Raw genomic sequence first — 16,865 nt, 5'->3', positions numbered from 1 at the left:
GGAATAAAATATTGATACATACTCCAACATGGATGAACCCTGGAAACATGCTAAGCAAAAGAAGCCAGTTTCAAAAGACCATATGTTGTAAGATTCCATTGATATAAAATGTTCAGAGTTGGCGAATCCATAGGGAGAGTAGTGTTTGCTGGGGCTGTAGGGAGAGGGGATGGGTAATTACTAGTAATGAGTAGGGGGTTTCCTTTTGGGGTGATAGGAAATGTAAAATTAGATTGTGGTGGAAATTGCACAAGTCTGTGAATATACTAAAAGCCACTGAGTTGTATACTTTAAAAAGGTGAATTTTATAGTACACAAATTACATCTTACAGCTGTTTAAAAAATAAATGAGACGCAGCTCTTACTATACCTACCCGTTTTTAGTTTCCTTGTCATGTTTATATATCTATCTTCTACACAATGCCTTGTATACAGTAGATGTTTAATAGATGTTGCAACATGAACGAGTCTTTATGAAGCAAGCTGTTAGAGCTTCGGTTGGGGGGAAAATTGGTGAAATTGTGAACACTTCCTCAGAATTTCAGAGTATATCTTTGCAGCTATTTGAAGTTCTTGTGGCATAAAAAACAGTGACTTTAAGATGGGCGTTAACTGAGTTGTGTTTTCCCTCCTAGGATACACACCTGCTAAAACTGCTTAAAACATTAGAAGGACATGCTTACGGCGTTTCTTATATTGCATGGAGTCCTGATGACAACTATCTTGTTGCGTGTGGCCCAGATGACTGCTCTGAGCTTTGGCTTTGGAATGTACAAGTGAGCAAGTTCCATCCTTCGTGTAGCCTTTAAGTACAGCATAGTCCGCTGCACGCATTCACTATACCTTTATCCTTGAGCTATAGAACAGAGCCATGTGCCCAAAATTACCGTAATGTATCTCTTATAAAAGGTAATTCTTCAAATGGAACCCAAGTGTCCAGATGTTTTATAAATTTAAGTATTATGCTGCATATAATAGAGCTTTTGGAAGAATGATCAATAAATATTTTTAGGAATGTTGTACTTTGTACTGTGGAGTTTATACTATTTAGTGTGATACTTTCTACCTCAGAAAAGATTGTATATTTCTTAGTTTTCATAACTGTACATGAAAGTTACTTTTCAAGTGTGAAAATATCAGCATTAAACGAAAGTTTCTATTTTGATGGCAATCGTACCATCTCCTTGTCTATATTTAGTATTTTGATCTAGTGTGGTAAATTTAAATGGTAACTTGCTGTTAAGGACTTTATTACTGTTGCTAAATGAAAACTTGAATTTTATCCAGGGTTCCATTTTAGAAAAACGCAGCATTAAGTTCACCATTGTCTACAGACTGTTTTGGAAACCTTATAGTTGTGATTTAAGAAAAAATTTTCAATTTCCTTCTCTAAGTTAACAGGTTAGGTGATGGTTTTTGTTTTTTTATTCCCTTAGGCCAGGGAATGGTCCAGACTATGGTTTGGGTATGAAAGTATAAGTTGATAGGATAGGGTTTTGAGTCTGGGAACCTGTAAATAAGCTGATTTTTACCAGGAGGATGAAGATGAAGTGCAATAGAAATGACAAGCTATAAAAATGGGATAGAGGATAGAATGACTAGTAAGGAGTACCTGAAGATACGCCATAATTCTAGTTCTGCTGTTATATCTGTAAGGTTTTCTTACTGCTCATTTATATTTCAACCCCAGCTTTTTTGGAAAATTTTTAAATATTAAGAAAAATTCAAAGAAGAGTACAGTGATGATCTACCTGTATGCCCACCTAAATTCAACAGTTGTTAATATTTTGTGTGTGTATACAAACATGTATATGTACTTACACATATATCCCTATCCAAAGCATTTGAAAGTAAATTATAGGTAGGATATTTTACCCCTAAATACTTAGTCACATATCTCCAAAAAAATAACATTCTCTTATAGAACCATCATCTTATCTAAGAACATTAACTATAATTCTCTACTATCTAGTATTCATTTCATAATCAAAAATCCCCAGTAATTCCCAAAATGTCTTTATGCCATTTTTAGCAAACCAGTGTTGTATTAGGGATTGGGTTCAGAGGGGTGCAAGGCACAGAGTAAATGGCTTTCACTCAGTGAAACAGGCTTGAGGGAAATCTGACCTAAAAGACAAAAAAATTTTTCTTCATTAAAGCTTTTTTCTCCCCTCTCAAAGGGAGGAGGTATGTAGTCATAGTCCTATAATAGAGACTCTGAATTTATAGTGCCTGGCAGTTTTTATTTGAGTTAGTTTTGAATTGCTGGACAGTTAAACTACATGCCAGCTTACCTGGTTGTTTTACTATGCATTATTTGATAGACTTGTTCTGAAAGGGTGGCCTTTTTTAGTCAGTTTCCAAATTGTTCCTTTATGCTTTTAGGTAGGTTCCTAATTAATATCCTCATGTACTCATTATCCTGAGCATAACAGGAGAAAACACCATTTCTGCCTTCAGAACTTAATGTATTAACAAATTTTTCTGAGTAGAAGATACTGAGGATTTAGCTGTTGCATGTGTATTTGTGCTTCTAAAGTTTTATTTTAACTGTTTGTATTAAGCAACCCAAAAAAGTAAGTAGGTGAGGGCAGTTAACAATATGTGGGAAGGATTTAAGATTGCTGACTTTTTTTTTTTTTTTTCAGTGTAAGGGAGACATCTGGTTTTCTATTTTTGTACCCTCTCTGCTTTTATTACTTGGCCCCGTTTCCTGATCATACACTTTGTTTTCACTCTTTTTTTTTTTTTTTTTTTTTTTTTACTTTTGATTACCCATTTCTCACAGGAAAATTATGCCCATGTACTTTTTATTATACCAAGGGCAGCTATAATCTCTCAGATCCTGTTTCTAATCCATGAACAAAATGGAATCAAGACTAGATTAAATGGTATGTGTCTACCTTCTAAGTTGAATAACTTAGAAAAAAATAACAGGAGGATATCTGAAGGTTGTAACCACTAAATAGTCTTGCTTAGTTGGGAATGCTTTAGAAAATGGCTATGCTAAACAGTACAAAAATTCCTCTTTCTTTGCTGTTACTTTTAATTGAAATAAAGTTATATATCAGAAAAATAATTTTCATTTTTCTTCCTATCTTCCCTACTACATTTTGAGAATCTTGAATATGAAATTTAACATAATTTAGACTGCCCAGACCCTTGGCCTAGACTAAGGGCATAGTTTTTCTACCCATTAATCTTGTTCTTGAGGAATATTCAGAATAAAATTTATAAAGAACTGTGGACTGAGGAGCAGTGGAAACTCAGAAGGAATAGATATGTGGTGTTTATTAGGCATTTTACCATTTTACTTGGGAAAAGTTACATGTTTTAATTCATGAATGTAATTGATTTTAAGATGAGAGTTTTATTGGAGTTTTTTTCATCATGTCTATTCTGTGGGTCACCTATGCCAGGCATTGTTCAATCCCTTGATTTTTATTCAAATCTTTAATTTCTGAAAGTTACAAGCTTTTTTTGAAAGGCCAATTTAAAACAATTTATTTCTCTAATTAGGAAAACTAACCAGATATCCCAGTTAGTATTCTTTTTTTTCTTTACACATTCCCTTTAGAGGGGTATTTTGAAGGTCTTATTCACAGTTTTGTTTCTTCATAGACGGGAGAGCTAAGGACAAAAATGAGCCAGTCTCATGAAGATAGTTTAACAAGTGTGGCTTGGAATCCAGATGGGAAACGCTTTGTAACTGGAGGTCAACGTGGGCAGTTCTATCAGTGTGTGAGTATTTAGTGCCCTCTTTGGACGTCTGCTTCTTTAAAAGCAAATTTAGTTTGTTTAAATAAAGAATTCATTTGACTTTTAGAAAATATACTGTATTAAGACCTTTGCCATCTATCTAGATAAGCACTGTCCAGTAGAACTTTGTGTTTTTTCTCCTTTTTTTAAACCATTTCAAGTTTTTGTACAAAGTATAGATTTTGCATTTATTAAAACGTTTAAACTTTGTATTACTAAGTTCTTATAGACAAGTTTCTAATATAGGAATGAAAAGGTTTAGTATTTAATTTCTTTTGAGATTTTGGCCCTTTCAATTTTTTGTATATGGAAAAGAAAGATGTTGAATTTCATGATTAGACTGTCTTAAATATTTGCGGAATTAAAGTGGTGATGAGTGCTACCGGGTAAATTTTCAGTCTTTATTTCCGGTCTCTGCTGATCAATACCTGCCCTGTTAATCTTGAATTGTTGGGATGATAAAAATAAGTAATAGGTAAAAAGACTGACAAGGTAGACTGTGATACAAATACAGTGTCATTACTGCCTATCTCGATTCCATGTCTCATATCACTGCCTGGCATGGTGCCAGTAGGCACTTTCAGATTTATTTTCAGGACTAAAACAAGATAATAAATTCCATCAAATCATTCACTATAGCTAGAGATCACTTACCATAAGGGCTTTTATGTAAGCCATTGCAAATTACCAATTTCTTTCATTAAGATGGCCAGGAAATCCATGGAATCTAGTGTCATATTATCTCAGCATGGTTATAAGCCATTAGTTCTTAATTCCTTGGTGCAAGATGACCACATATGTTTCTGCTGACAGTGTTTGAACCTTCAGGATATAGGATTTGGTAGTTTCCTAATCTGTAAAATGGGAATAGGATGCCTCTCAGAGCTTTGAATATTTGATAAGCTAATGATCCTAAAAGCTTTGATCTGTAGCACATGTTACAAATTTGGTGAAGCTTTTTAAAATGACATAACAGATTTCTAAGTTCTGTAAAAAGTTAATGTTTTAATAATCTTTTTCCATATCACAACTTCTGAATATTATAAGACAAATCCCAGTATAATGAATTTTAAAGGAATGTTTGAATTATTTTTTAACAGTAGTGAGACCTTTACTTGGAACATAGGGATTTTTTCTTTGTATTTACCTGTGTATGGTGGGTTTTTGAAGGAAAGACAGATTTACAGAGATTCTCACCCCCTCCCCTTTTGGTATTGTGGTGGTGAAATTCGACCTGCATTCAAATTTTCATGTTTGAAAACACTTATGGAACAATTAGATTGAGATCAGTGTCAGGAAAAGACAAACTTATTACAAAAAGATAGTTCTAAGGAATTCTTTTGTTTTTTTGTTCGCTTTCTGAGTGCTGTTCAGTAATGAAGTTAAAAGTAATTTTCTCCTGCTCAGGATTTAGATGGGAATCTCCTTGACTCCTGGGAAGGGGTGCGAGTGCAATGTCTTTGGTGCTTGAGTGATGGGAAGACTGTTCTGGCATCAGATACACACCAGCGAATTCGGGGATATAACTTCGAGGACCTTACAGATAGGAACATGTAACTATTTTTTGTATCTATTACACAGTAATTGTCTGATTTATATTAAAATGGTGTAGTGGGACTCGCTCTTTCAGAAGAGGAGTTTCCATTGGTTTTAGTTTTGGTTTGATTCTTTGGTAATTTGGATTGATGGTCAGGTGACGCTTAGTCACGCAAATCATTAACTCACATTCTTTTTCTTGATTGAAATACAGTGTATTATAATGATTACAAACAAAATTGTGACATTTAAGCTAGAAAATTTTATATTTTGGTAATTTAAATGTCTTGATTCCTGGTGTGTTGGCTTTTTACAAATTATTTTCTGATTACAGAGTACAAGAAGATCATCCCATTATGTCTTTTACTATTTCAAAGACTGGCCGATTAGCTTTGTTAAATGTAGCAACTCAGGTAAGTTTCTTAGTATAATTTCAGAAAAATTTAGCTTAGTTCAAATTTTAATTGTGATTTTTAGTATATACATAAACAGAAATATTTCCACTAATTAAATTTTACTGCATGTGTTTGACCTTATGTGTGTAGAATCAATTATAAATTTGTCAGAAATTTAGTATTTTACATAAATAAAAATGTTCCATCAAGCAAAGGGATGTTCACAGATTACTTTTTTAAATTCTTTGTGTTGAGTAGAATAAATAACCTAATGTTTTCTTTTGCCTATAGGGAGTTCATTTATGGGACTTGCAAGACAGAGTTTTAGTAAGAAAGTATCAAGGTGTCACGCAAGGGTTTTATACAATTCATTCATGTTTTGGAGGCCATAATGAAGACTTCATCTCTAGTGGCAGTGAAGGTAAATTATTTGTGTTAACTATCAGTTCACATATATCGATGGGTATAAACTTCTGTAATTCTCTCAATTTGTGAAGGTGGTCTTGCCTCCAAGCAAATTCAAGATGTTAAAAATTGTATGAGTTATTTATCCAGCACACTGTTAATTTCCCCTTTTTTGGAATGACTTGAGTCCTTGCTGTCACAAATCAGTGGTGCCTGTTCTGGCCAAGTAGAGGCGTGTTCAGTGCACGCGTCAAATGAGGACTCAGTTAAATCATTACTTTTTCATATGGTGACTTGTTTTTTCATGAGACTGGTGGTTTTTAGAGGTTAGTAGTATCTAAAATGTCAAGGTTCATTATGATGTTTTATCTGAACTTACACAGAATTGAGTATAGTTAGATCTTCAGCATTTCTTTAATGGCCAAAGAGAAAAATTTAGTTTGATTATTCATAGGGACTCAGAAAAGCTGAAATTACAGAATTGTCTCGACTACCTTTTTTGAATAAATTTATTCTCCAGTTTAACAACATCAGTATTTCAGCCAGGCACATACCAAAAGTAGTCAGTCTCATTTGAAATATAACTTGTTTAAAATATGCAAGCACAGGTTAAGTGAGGCAGTATTGAAAGTTACTGTACTTTTTAAGGTGATAGAAATATAAATAATGGCAAATTATTGCAATTTTTTTGTTTAACATGTTTTTCTTAAGTACCCAGTATACTGTTCTAAGTACTATAGCATCAAACTATTTAAGTCACCTTTTAAAATACTAAATCTAGTTTTATACTCCAAGGAGATCCCATCTTGCCAAAAAAACTGATCTCAGTAGGTAAGAGAATCATGTGGCACATAAGTTTTTCCTTTGTGTGTAAAGAGTGTGAAAGGATTAGGACAAGTAGAGACATTTAGGGATGATTTTAACATGAAGCATGTGAATTTATCCAGTCTTTCTTTCCTAAAATAATCTATGTCAGTTAAAATTTAGAGGAGAGAAGAGTGGTTTGTTAGGTAACAATTGTGAGTTCACTTCTTTCCAGTCAAAAAATCTTTTTGCCTGTTAGTTTAACCATGTTATGTTTTTCCAGATTCTCCATTGGTTTCTAATTTCATGTGGTCTATGTATATTAAGCCTTCTGTTTGCTCTTTAACTCCTCCTAATCTAAGATCTTTTTCTCCATGCTCTATTTAGTCCTGCTTCTGATGTGTGTTTTTCTCTCTGAATTATGCCTCACAATCCCCTGTAACTTTCTGGAAATAATATGTACCTTAGAAGTGCTTAAACATATGTATGGCTACCATTATCCCTCATGATGCCATTTTTTTTTTTTTTTAAATACTAACTAACTGAGAACTAAGCCTGGTGAATAATGTAATTAAACCACATTATATTCTGTTTAGGGCTAAAAATGAAACCTACTATGAAAAGAGATTAGTATTCTCATGACTCAGGTGGTTTAGAATGGTTCTAAAAATGTTTTGAATAGTTTGTGGACATAGTGCATGTATTATCTCCCACGGTGACCACAGTATTCCATTTGTCGTGTATTTGTAAGGAATACATTCCAAGGGCCTTCCAAATCCCCACTCTAGAGTTGCCTCAGTTTGCAGCACACCCACTGAAAGCTCCCATATTGACCGCCTAGTTGACTGACAGACCTTCAGACTGAACACTTTTCTGATTTACTCTGGTTCCACCTTCTGTTTAAGAAACACCACTTATATTTAGCTAACTTTGTATAGTAATACGTGATGTTTACTATGTGCTAGACTCTGTTCAAAACACTTTTTCACATACAAACTTTATCCTCATCACATGACCCAGTAAGTACAAATCCCCATTTACTGAGGAAGAGTTGCATAGTCACGTGCCCACAGTTACACAGCTGGTCAGGCGCTGAGAGAAGGGAGGGTGTGGACTGGTCGTCTGACTCCAGAGCCCACACACTGAACCACTGCTCTACTATTTGGTTGGTCTTTTCGAAGATTAGTTTTATTCCAAAGTTGTTGGGGGTTTTGGTTTTCTTGGTTGCTTCATGAGATTATAAATAGTTTACTGCAAAGCCATTTTACGATGCAGATACAAGACAGTTGTCTAGACTCACCAGTGAACTCTGGAGCAGAGCCTTGAGATTTCAGTCCCAACCCCACTATTTATTAGGTTGGTGCAAAAGTAGTTACAGTTTTTGCCGTTATTAACCTTTTAAACCATAATTACTACTGCACCAACCTATACAAGCTGCTAAACATGAGTGGGTTGCTTAACCTCTCAGTGCTTCAGTCACCACCCATAAAAAGGGGATAAGCATAGTACCCACCTCATGATGGTGGTGAAGATTGAATAATATACATGAAGTATTTAGTACCTAGTACATTGTAAGCACCCAGGAAAGATTTCGCTGTGATCTTCATTACTGCTGTTTTTGAATTTGGATATATTGCTTTTGTCACCTCACATTTCCATAGAATTTTTATCTCCTACATTTGTTTGCATTCAAAGACCTTGACTGTAGTTATGTATTACTCATGTATTACAGAATATTTCAAATAGATTTTGTGGTGACTTGAGAGCTAATCACCTTAATAGGAGAAAAAATGTATATTTTATTTAAATGGATTTTCATAAGGTAATTTGTTAAACTGTGTTATATTTGTTCTCCTTTTAAGTGCTAATAATCAAGTCATTTCTATGTGTAATGAATATTAGATTTAAAATTAGTTGGTTTGTTAATGTATAACAACTCCATAACTTTTCTCTGAATTACTGTTTATTCAGATCACAAGGTTTACATCTGGCACAAACGTAGTGAACTGCCAATTGCGGAGCTGACAGGGCACACACGTACAGTAAACTGTGTGAGCTGGAACCCACAGATTCCATCCATGATGGCCAGCGCCTCAGATGATGGCACTGTTAGAATATGGGGACCAGCACCTTTTATAGACCACCAGAATATTGAAGGTAACACCATTGTACAACATGCCTGTATTTTCTCCAGAGGAAATATTGCCCTGCTTATTACAAAGTTGCAGCAGTTTTAAGCAGTACTTTGTTTGAAGTGTGGGATCTAATTTATTTATTCCCTCTTTTAGAGATTGTACACTATCTTATTCTACAGTAGGAGTTTAAGTAATCTGAGATAGAGTGGTATTTTTTGTTTCATTGGTGACAGTAGGGAGAATAAGCTAGAAGGTGCCACTTCATTTACATCCAGTTAGCTATTTAGTATTTAATATCACTTTTAAAAACTTGCTTCATCATACAAGAAGTATTTTGTACTTTTACACCCATGAAAACTGCTAGTATACAGAATTTGAACAACTTGAGAATAATCTTGATTATGGATTTTATTCTTAAAAATAAACCTCTGTTAACACCATGTATCATACTAGCATGAGCTATACATGATGGATGGAGAAAGAGAAGGGAACTAAAATGTATCATGTACCTGTGTGCCAAGCAGTATGCTAGGCCCTTTATATATGCTATCATGCATAGACTCTTCATAGCCCTGTAAGAGAAGTGGTTTTATCCTCATGTCTGTGGGTGAGAAAACTGAAGCATGGCGAGACTAATTACCTAATCTGTTGGGTGCTGCCGAGTCTTCAAATAGAAAGGTGTTTTCTATTCCTTTTAGATACTTGGAGATGAAGAAAGTGCAAAGCCAGAAGGCTAACAGTTAAGGACATAGCTTCATTGACCAAGATACCAGTACTAGAGAGAAGAAATAATGAGAAATTTTATGTAAATAACTTATCCTCCTTTTTTCAAACAGAGCAAGTAAAATATTTAGTGTGCTTAGAAGGAAGTAATTTACCTAGAAACAGATTTTTTGTTCACAGTGTGTCCCACCTAAGTGTTTTTGAAAGCAAGGAAGAAAGGTGAGCAACTGCTCTCAGTTAAGTTAGTCGCAGCACAGAAGAGTTGTCAGGGTAGCGTACGTGGTTATGAAAAGCATACTCTGTACTTTTTTGTGTGTCCTTGTGGTACAAACTATGAAATGTAAAAGACTTGACCAGATTTTACTGGCAGGTGAGGATATATGGCTAAAGATGAGAGTAAAAAGCATGAAGAGCATGTGAGTTGAAAAGTTTGAGAACTGCTGCTCAGTTCAGAACTTTGAAGGGCCTTTGTGTATTTGTAGATTACTACATGCCATTCTGACATTCCTCTGGGAAATCAACTGAAACCAAAAATCTTCACCTTCTTTTGTTGTCCTCGTTAGAGTTCAAGGCCCACTTCCTAAGATAGGTGTTCTGTAAATCTGTAACTGATTATATGTGCTTTTCTAATTTTATTAGTCATTTGAAAGTTATTTCTGCAAACAAGCATATGTGGTTTAAAGAAGTAGGAAAATAGTAGGTATATAGTAACAGATTTATTGTAAGTGGATTTATTTCAGACATACTCTTGAGGCTATGTGTATGCCTCCACTGCAGTGGAGTATGAGTTGCACTGCTATTTGGTGAATTTAATTGGTCATGAATACTCACTATAATGGATAAGCCAAATTTTAGCTTAGCTGTAAGATGTGGGTCCAGTTCAGCTTTGGCAACATAAGTATAGCCCTGAAAAAGATTCTTATTTACACCTAAAATAGGAAAACAACTTCTATATAGTTAGATACTTGGTTATACGCCTTTTATGCAGGGATCTTCTGGGTTCTTTGTTCCTTGCTTGAAAATGTTTTTATTACTATTATTATTATTATAACAATAGAGTTCCATACTGTATGTAAAATAGGATAGTCTCAGGTACTAACACATGGTACATCTTGGACGAACCTTGAAAACAATATGCTAAGTGAAAGAAGCCAGACACAAAAGAGCACACATTGTGTGATTCCATTTATATGAAATGGTCCCCAGTAGGCAAATCCATAGAAATAGAAAATAGACCGGTGATTGCTGAGGGTTGGGATTGAGGGTTTGTATATGCTAATGGGTGATTGGGGTGATTGTGATGATTGATGGTTGTACAGTTCTGTGAATATACTAATGACTCTTGAATTGTACATTTTAAATGGGTACATTGTATAGTATGTGAATTATAGAAATAAAGCTGTGACCCAAATGCCTGCCCCTCCCCCCCCACCAACAGAAGAGTAGGGTGATATTGCAGAATTTCAAACTGAGCCGCTGAAAGGAGAATTAAATACACAGTTCTACTTTGGACTTCCAGATCTTCCTTTCCTCTTTTCTGTTGTAAACTATCATGAAGATTTTTCTATTCTGTGCAACTATTTCAAGGTTCATTTTAAAAGCATGAGATTCCAATATGATTAGTCATTTGGGTTTGCCAATATTTAAAATAATCATGAGTTTAGACTGTAATATTAATAGCTTAAGACATGATGTAGACAAATTGTTTTAATGATTATGATGAAAGTATCAAGAACTTCCCTTGATGTGATTTTTTAATGTTATTATATCTTGTAATATTATGATGCTGATATTAAAACTTTCTAATATCTAATGGTAACTTTTTTCTCCCCTTCTCTTCTCTCTCCCCCGACCCCTCCGCCACCTTTCATCTTGTCTCCATTCAGAGGAATGCAGTAGCATGGATAGTTGATGGCGAATTTGGAGCAGACGACTTCTGTTTAACTTAAATTAGTCGTATTTTAATGGCTTGGGATTTGGTGCAAACAAACATGATTGATAGCTGGACAGACATGCTCGTCATGAAAAAAGAACCATTTCTGAAGCCCGATTGGGGCCAAACATTTACACCTTGCTTCATAGTAACCAGTTGAGATGAAGCACGTCGTTAGAACGTTGTTGGACACCATGTTGAATTATCCCCCCATCGGTTGTGAAGAACTGTGCTACATTCAGGCTTACCCATTGAACTCAGTATATATATTTTTTTCCCTCCGGCCTTTTGACTGGTGGGATACCATTCTTGTTGCTCTTCTGTGTAATGAAGTTTAAATGCTTGTTTGGAAAACTTTATTTAACAGTTTAGAAGGCTTGATAGAAAGAGTGCATTAGTCTGAAGAGTATACATTGGATAGGAAAGAATTTCCTTCTTTTGTTTCTCCAAATCTTTCCGCCTTATTTAGCTTGAGATCTTTGCAGCTTGGTTCATGGATTCTAGCCTTGCCCGTGTTGCAGTATATTCTGATGCAGATGAGAACCAGTGAACTATGTCAAAAGCACTCTCAATATTACATTTGACAAAAAGTTTTGTACTTTTCACATAGCTTGTTGCCCCGTAAAAGGGTTAACAGCACAATTTTTTAAAAATAAATTAAGAAGTATTTATAGGATCAAAGTGACTTCATTTGTATACATTTGGAATCTAAACCAGCTTAAAAACAGTTTCCTCTATGACTTAGCTACACAGTGTAACTGATGTCTTCTGGAATACCACATGAGACCTGGTCAGAAGCAGTGCTTGGAAGGACATTACACAGGAAATTCAGAGTAACACTTGGAAGGTTTCCCCTTTTTGTTTTATTCCTGAAGTAACATCAGTACCTGATCTTGAAGAAATTCAAGATTCAAAAAGAGAATTTTAAATATATACCAACATGAGAGATCAGTAGGCAGTTTAGGTTTTCAGCACAGCTCATTCCAAGTTGTTTTCAACTTGGGAAATCATTTTGCTGTGATCTAGCGAGAGAGTAGAAATCAGCAGATATAACCACTTTGGAAATTCATAGTATAATTGAGCTTGTTAGGAAAATTCAGCAAGTTACAAACATACTTAAACTGGGTTTAAAACCTCATAGTCATTTCTCTTAATTGCCCTTAATATTTTGACATATAGGAATACATAAATTTAAAGAATATTCCTTCTCAGTTTTTCAGATATTGCCATACTGAACCTCATTCTAAACTGGTGCTGTGGATAGTCTTTCCCTCTCCCGTCCCTTTTTAGTTTAAGGAAAGGTTTTGTTTTTTTTGTTTTTTTTTAATGGAAAAGCACTTTTAATTTTGAGAATTTCACATTTAAAATAAGCCAAAAGCCTGGTGTTCACATTGTGCTTTTAAACCCCATAACAGCTGAATACAACAACCTTAGTCTCCTTTGAAATTTCCTCCCTTTTTTGGTAGAGGATAAGTTTGGTGACCGCAGCTGTTATGTTGGAAAGAGGAGTGGGAATACCCCCAAAATAAGACTGGTGACGAATAAGTCTTGTACCAAGTTCCCTGTTAGGCCCAGCCAAGTCTATAATGTATTATTACCATGAGCAGACTCTTTCGGGATCCACAAAGGAGGAATTCTTCCATTGGGGGGTGGGAAGTAGGGGATGGCAGCAGGGAGAAATGGGAAAGTCAGGGAAGGGGAGAAGAAAGAAAAACACAATTGGCCTTAAAACAGCACAGATTCTCCCAAAAGCTCTCACAGAGAAAAAGACAGATCATGGTCAGCAGATTATTTTATCAAATTGGTATGTGTAAAAGATTTCTTCAAGCTCAATTTTGCAGAGACCACCACTTAAGAGAATCAATAATTCCTGTTTTGATACTTCTAAGTTAAGATAACTATGTTCTAGTTTATCTGGTACTTCATTTTTCTTAACTAAAATTACTTTTTACTTTAAGCTTGAATAAAAATCTTCATTGGTAACTGTATATAATTAAGTGGCAACTTCTCTTTACCTCAGTACAGTTAAATCGATGCATATTTTAAGTGATTCATGTATTATACCCTGAAGCCATTAATACACCCCAGTAATAACTCTACAGGAACATCCCTGATAAAGTGTGGGCATAGAAACTCCACAGCTGTTTACAAATTTGGTTGCAGTGTGCTTGCGTACATTAGTAACGTTCACTGAGATTTGTGCCCATTCAGGGGCAATTTGGCACTCAGATTCTGTACTTCACCCACCCAAGCCCTAGATCTGAGTTCTCAGAGTGCTTCTGAACTACAGTTAAAAACACTTTAAAAACGTGGAGTTAAAGGGAGGCACATCTTACAAGAATATAACTCCATTAAAACGGAGTAACAACTATGCAAAGGTTTCTGCAGCAGCTAGGTGAGTTGGGGTTCCAGATCTGTCTTAACTGGCAGCTTCCTATATGTACTGGTACTTTGCTGTGCCAATTTGCTGTAAACATCTATTCCATGCATTTGCCACGCAGTGACGGGCTAGAAAGGTGAAATAAAGGGTGAAGAAACCTAGGGTTTTGTGGTACAACCTGATAGCAGGATGGTCTAACACATAGATGTAACTGAAAACTTGGGAGAGTGCTATAGTCTGCATAGGGTTAAGAGTGAGAATATGTAAGTAAACTACCAAGCCAGCCGCAAGATACTAACAAATGTATAAATTGAAAAGTACCAATACTTTTTGCACATAGATCAAAATAGAGTGGAGAATTTTGGCTCCAAAAATCAGGTTAGTAGGCTCATTTCCATGTGCTTAAAAATGTTTTTGTTGTTGCTACTCATTAAGGGCTAGAGCAAGTATGGAATTAAATGTCTTTTTCCTTCAAATAATTGGTTATTAATAGTACAGTGTTGGATTTGGGGATTAAAGATTGGCGTGTGGGTGGTGATAAACAACTACAGTGGGGGATTAGTTGGGAGGGATGACAAAGCTTCAGTTTGGGGTTTTGTACTTTATTAGTGTTCATGCCAGCTACATTTCTGTTAATTTTATTGGCCAGGTAAATGTATATTAAACCAGGTAAGTAGTTTAAACAGGAAATTTCATTTGCAAATGTCCCTACAAATTGGCCCATTTTAGTGGGTGGGAGAACAAAAAAGGGATTACCTAACTTTAAATATAAACTAAGTAATTAAAATAACCTGCTAGTTGAAAAAAATCCAATTTTTGTCAGTATTTTCTTAATCTGAAATCACACTAGTAGTAATATGGTGATTTTTATTACTAGGAGTGTTCTCCCTCTAGAGTGGCATTCCATGATATTAATAGAAAACCCTTCTTTCCCACCCCTCCCCATTTTGAAATTTTCTTTTGTAGGATGTTGGTTCCTGCACACAAGAACTGACCCTATCACCTCTGCTCAGAGTGGTAAATATATCGTACATCTCTTGAAAGGGACATATCCATGTCAGTTTCTTTCACAGCAGAAGAATGGCTGCTTTTGAATGGGGAGGAAAGAAGACATTTTTCTTAATATCCTTTTTGTCCCATCTCAAAAATGTATAAATATCTTGATTTAGTTATATTTTAATTTCTCATTTAGACATTTAGACTTTAGCAGCTCTCTTTTGGGGTTGCTCTCCAAAATACTACTTCCATTTCAAAAACCATGTCTAATTTAATATAAACTGCTAATTTAAAAGAAGAGGTGAATTTGCATTTACACTTAGACACTTTCTAAAAACAGGGTGAACTTAATTGAGATTTGTCAGTGTTAAGCTATTGTTATAGTAGCTGCCCTATAGTTGCAAAAATAAAAATTAAAACATCCCCTATGTACTTAATCCAGATAGCCTGGATTTAATGAAACTCAGTATAAAAATGTGTGTGTGTGTATGTGTGTGTGGTGTGATGTGTGAGTGTGTGTGTGGAAGAGAGTACTTAATTCATTAAAAGGCCTGGAAACAGCCGTTCTAGGTTCTTGTCAGTTTTACTAAAAGTCTCGTGCACATGTGAAGTGCCCTCTCTGAATTTAAGGTTTGGTTAATACTGGTATATTTTTATAAGATTGAAATTGTGTCCCCATCTTTAACTTAAACATTTTCATTACCAGGGTCAATGTGCTAAAACCGAAACGTAACATTTTTAGGCACAAATGGAAAAAATGTTATTGGCTCCTTGAAAATGTATGTGTGTGGCGAGGGGAATAGAGCCACAAAAGCATGTATGTACTTACAAACCAAGCTGTAGAGATCAAGAAAAGAACTTAAGTGGTGATCTCAAGGTTTCTAAATTGTCAAGATTTACATGGCATTGTGGTGGAACTAGTTAACACTTAGAGCTTTTGGTATGTGATAACTATTTGCTATGGACTGATTAAATGTTTCAAAGGATTGTGTTCTTAAATTTTGGGGGGTTTTGTTTTTGTTGTTTTTTTTTTAACTGCCTCTCAGATTATATTTAGTAGTTTAAATTTCTTTGCTTTATTATTTCATTAAAGCATAAAAAACTTCAGGTCTTTGATATTTATTTTCACTTGTTCTACTAATTATTTACAAAACACCCTTTAACTTTTATTTTATGAATGTGTAGTATATTAAACGTCTTTAAAATTTTGTTCAATTGAAGCTACATTAACTTTAATTTGCTTTACTGGGATTTTTTTTTTTTTAAATACACCTTTCCATGTCAGTGCGTAGCACTTAAGCAATCGTTTGTATTCCCTTTCGATCCAATAAACAGAATGAAGAAGTAATTGTTGCTGTGTTAGATCTAATATCCATTCATCTGCATGTTTAAATAGTACCATTTGTACCTTAGGCAATTGATTTGCTGAATTTGACTTTACTTACTTACCTGGAATTTTTAAGTGGGACTTAAGAAAGACTGCTTCATCTGTTGGGATAGCTTTTTAAAGAGCTATTGTGTGAACTCATGGATTTAGAAAAATTTAAGGAACATTTACATTTTAAAGGAATGACAGGCCCCATTTTGTTCAAAAATATTACTGCATCTGAAATTATGCACTTAGGTATTAAAAACGTTGATTATTAGAAAAAATACATTTCCAGTTTTAAATCTAAATTTATATCATAATAATTGCATAGTTCTTTAAAGATCTTGGAGAAAGCATTTGTTGTGTACAAATCTACAGTAATATGTGTTTATGAAAAAAGGAAAAGAAAACCAATTGCCCCATTGGGGTG

At 34.8% G+C, this 16,865-nt stretch overlaps 1 protein-coding gene across 3 annotated transcripts in view; it reads left to right on the top strand.

The window, feature by feature from the left end:
• Positions 1–16,173, top strand: part of WDR26 (WD repeat domain 26) — a 37,983-nt gene extending 21,810 nt beyond the window's left edge. For 2 of the 3 annotated variants that reach the window (XM_081039090.1, XM_081039091.1), the window contains exons 8-14: positions 636–776; positions 3,622–3,741; positions 5,167–5,312; positions 5,630–5,708; positions 5,982–6,111; positions 8,871–9,056; positions 11,644–16,173. In XM_081039090.1, coding sequence (XP_080895216.1) covers positions 636–776; positions 3,622–3,741; positions 5,167–5,312; positions 5,630–5,708; positions 5,982–6,111; positions 8,871–9,056; positions 11,644–11,669 — 828 coding nt within the window. In that variant the 3' untranslated portion in view covers positions 11,670–16,173. The remainder of the gene's footprint in view (positions 1–635; positions 777–3,621; positions 3,742–5,166; positions 5,313–5,629; positions 5,709–5,981; positions 6,112–8,870; positions 9,057–11,643) is intronic. The other variant, XR_013992654.1, reaches the window with a different exon arrangement.
• The last annotated feature ends 692 nt before the right edge of the window (positions 16,174–16,865 follow it).

Source organism: Rhinolophus hipposideros, assembly GCF_964194185.1.
Source record: "Rhinolophus hipposideros genome assembly, chromosome: 26".
Taxonomy (NCBI): domain Eukaryota; kingdom Metazoa; phylum Chordata; class Mammalia; order Chiroptera; family Rhinolophidae; genus Rhinolophus; species Rhinolophus hipposideros.
The sequence above is the reverse complement of the archived record's forward strand: the minus strand, read 5'-3'. Positions and strand labels throughout refer to the sequence as shown.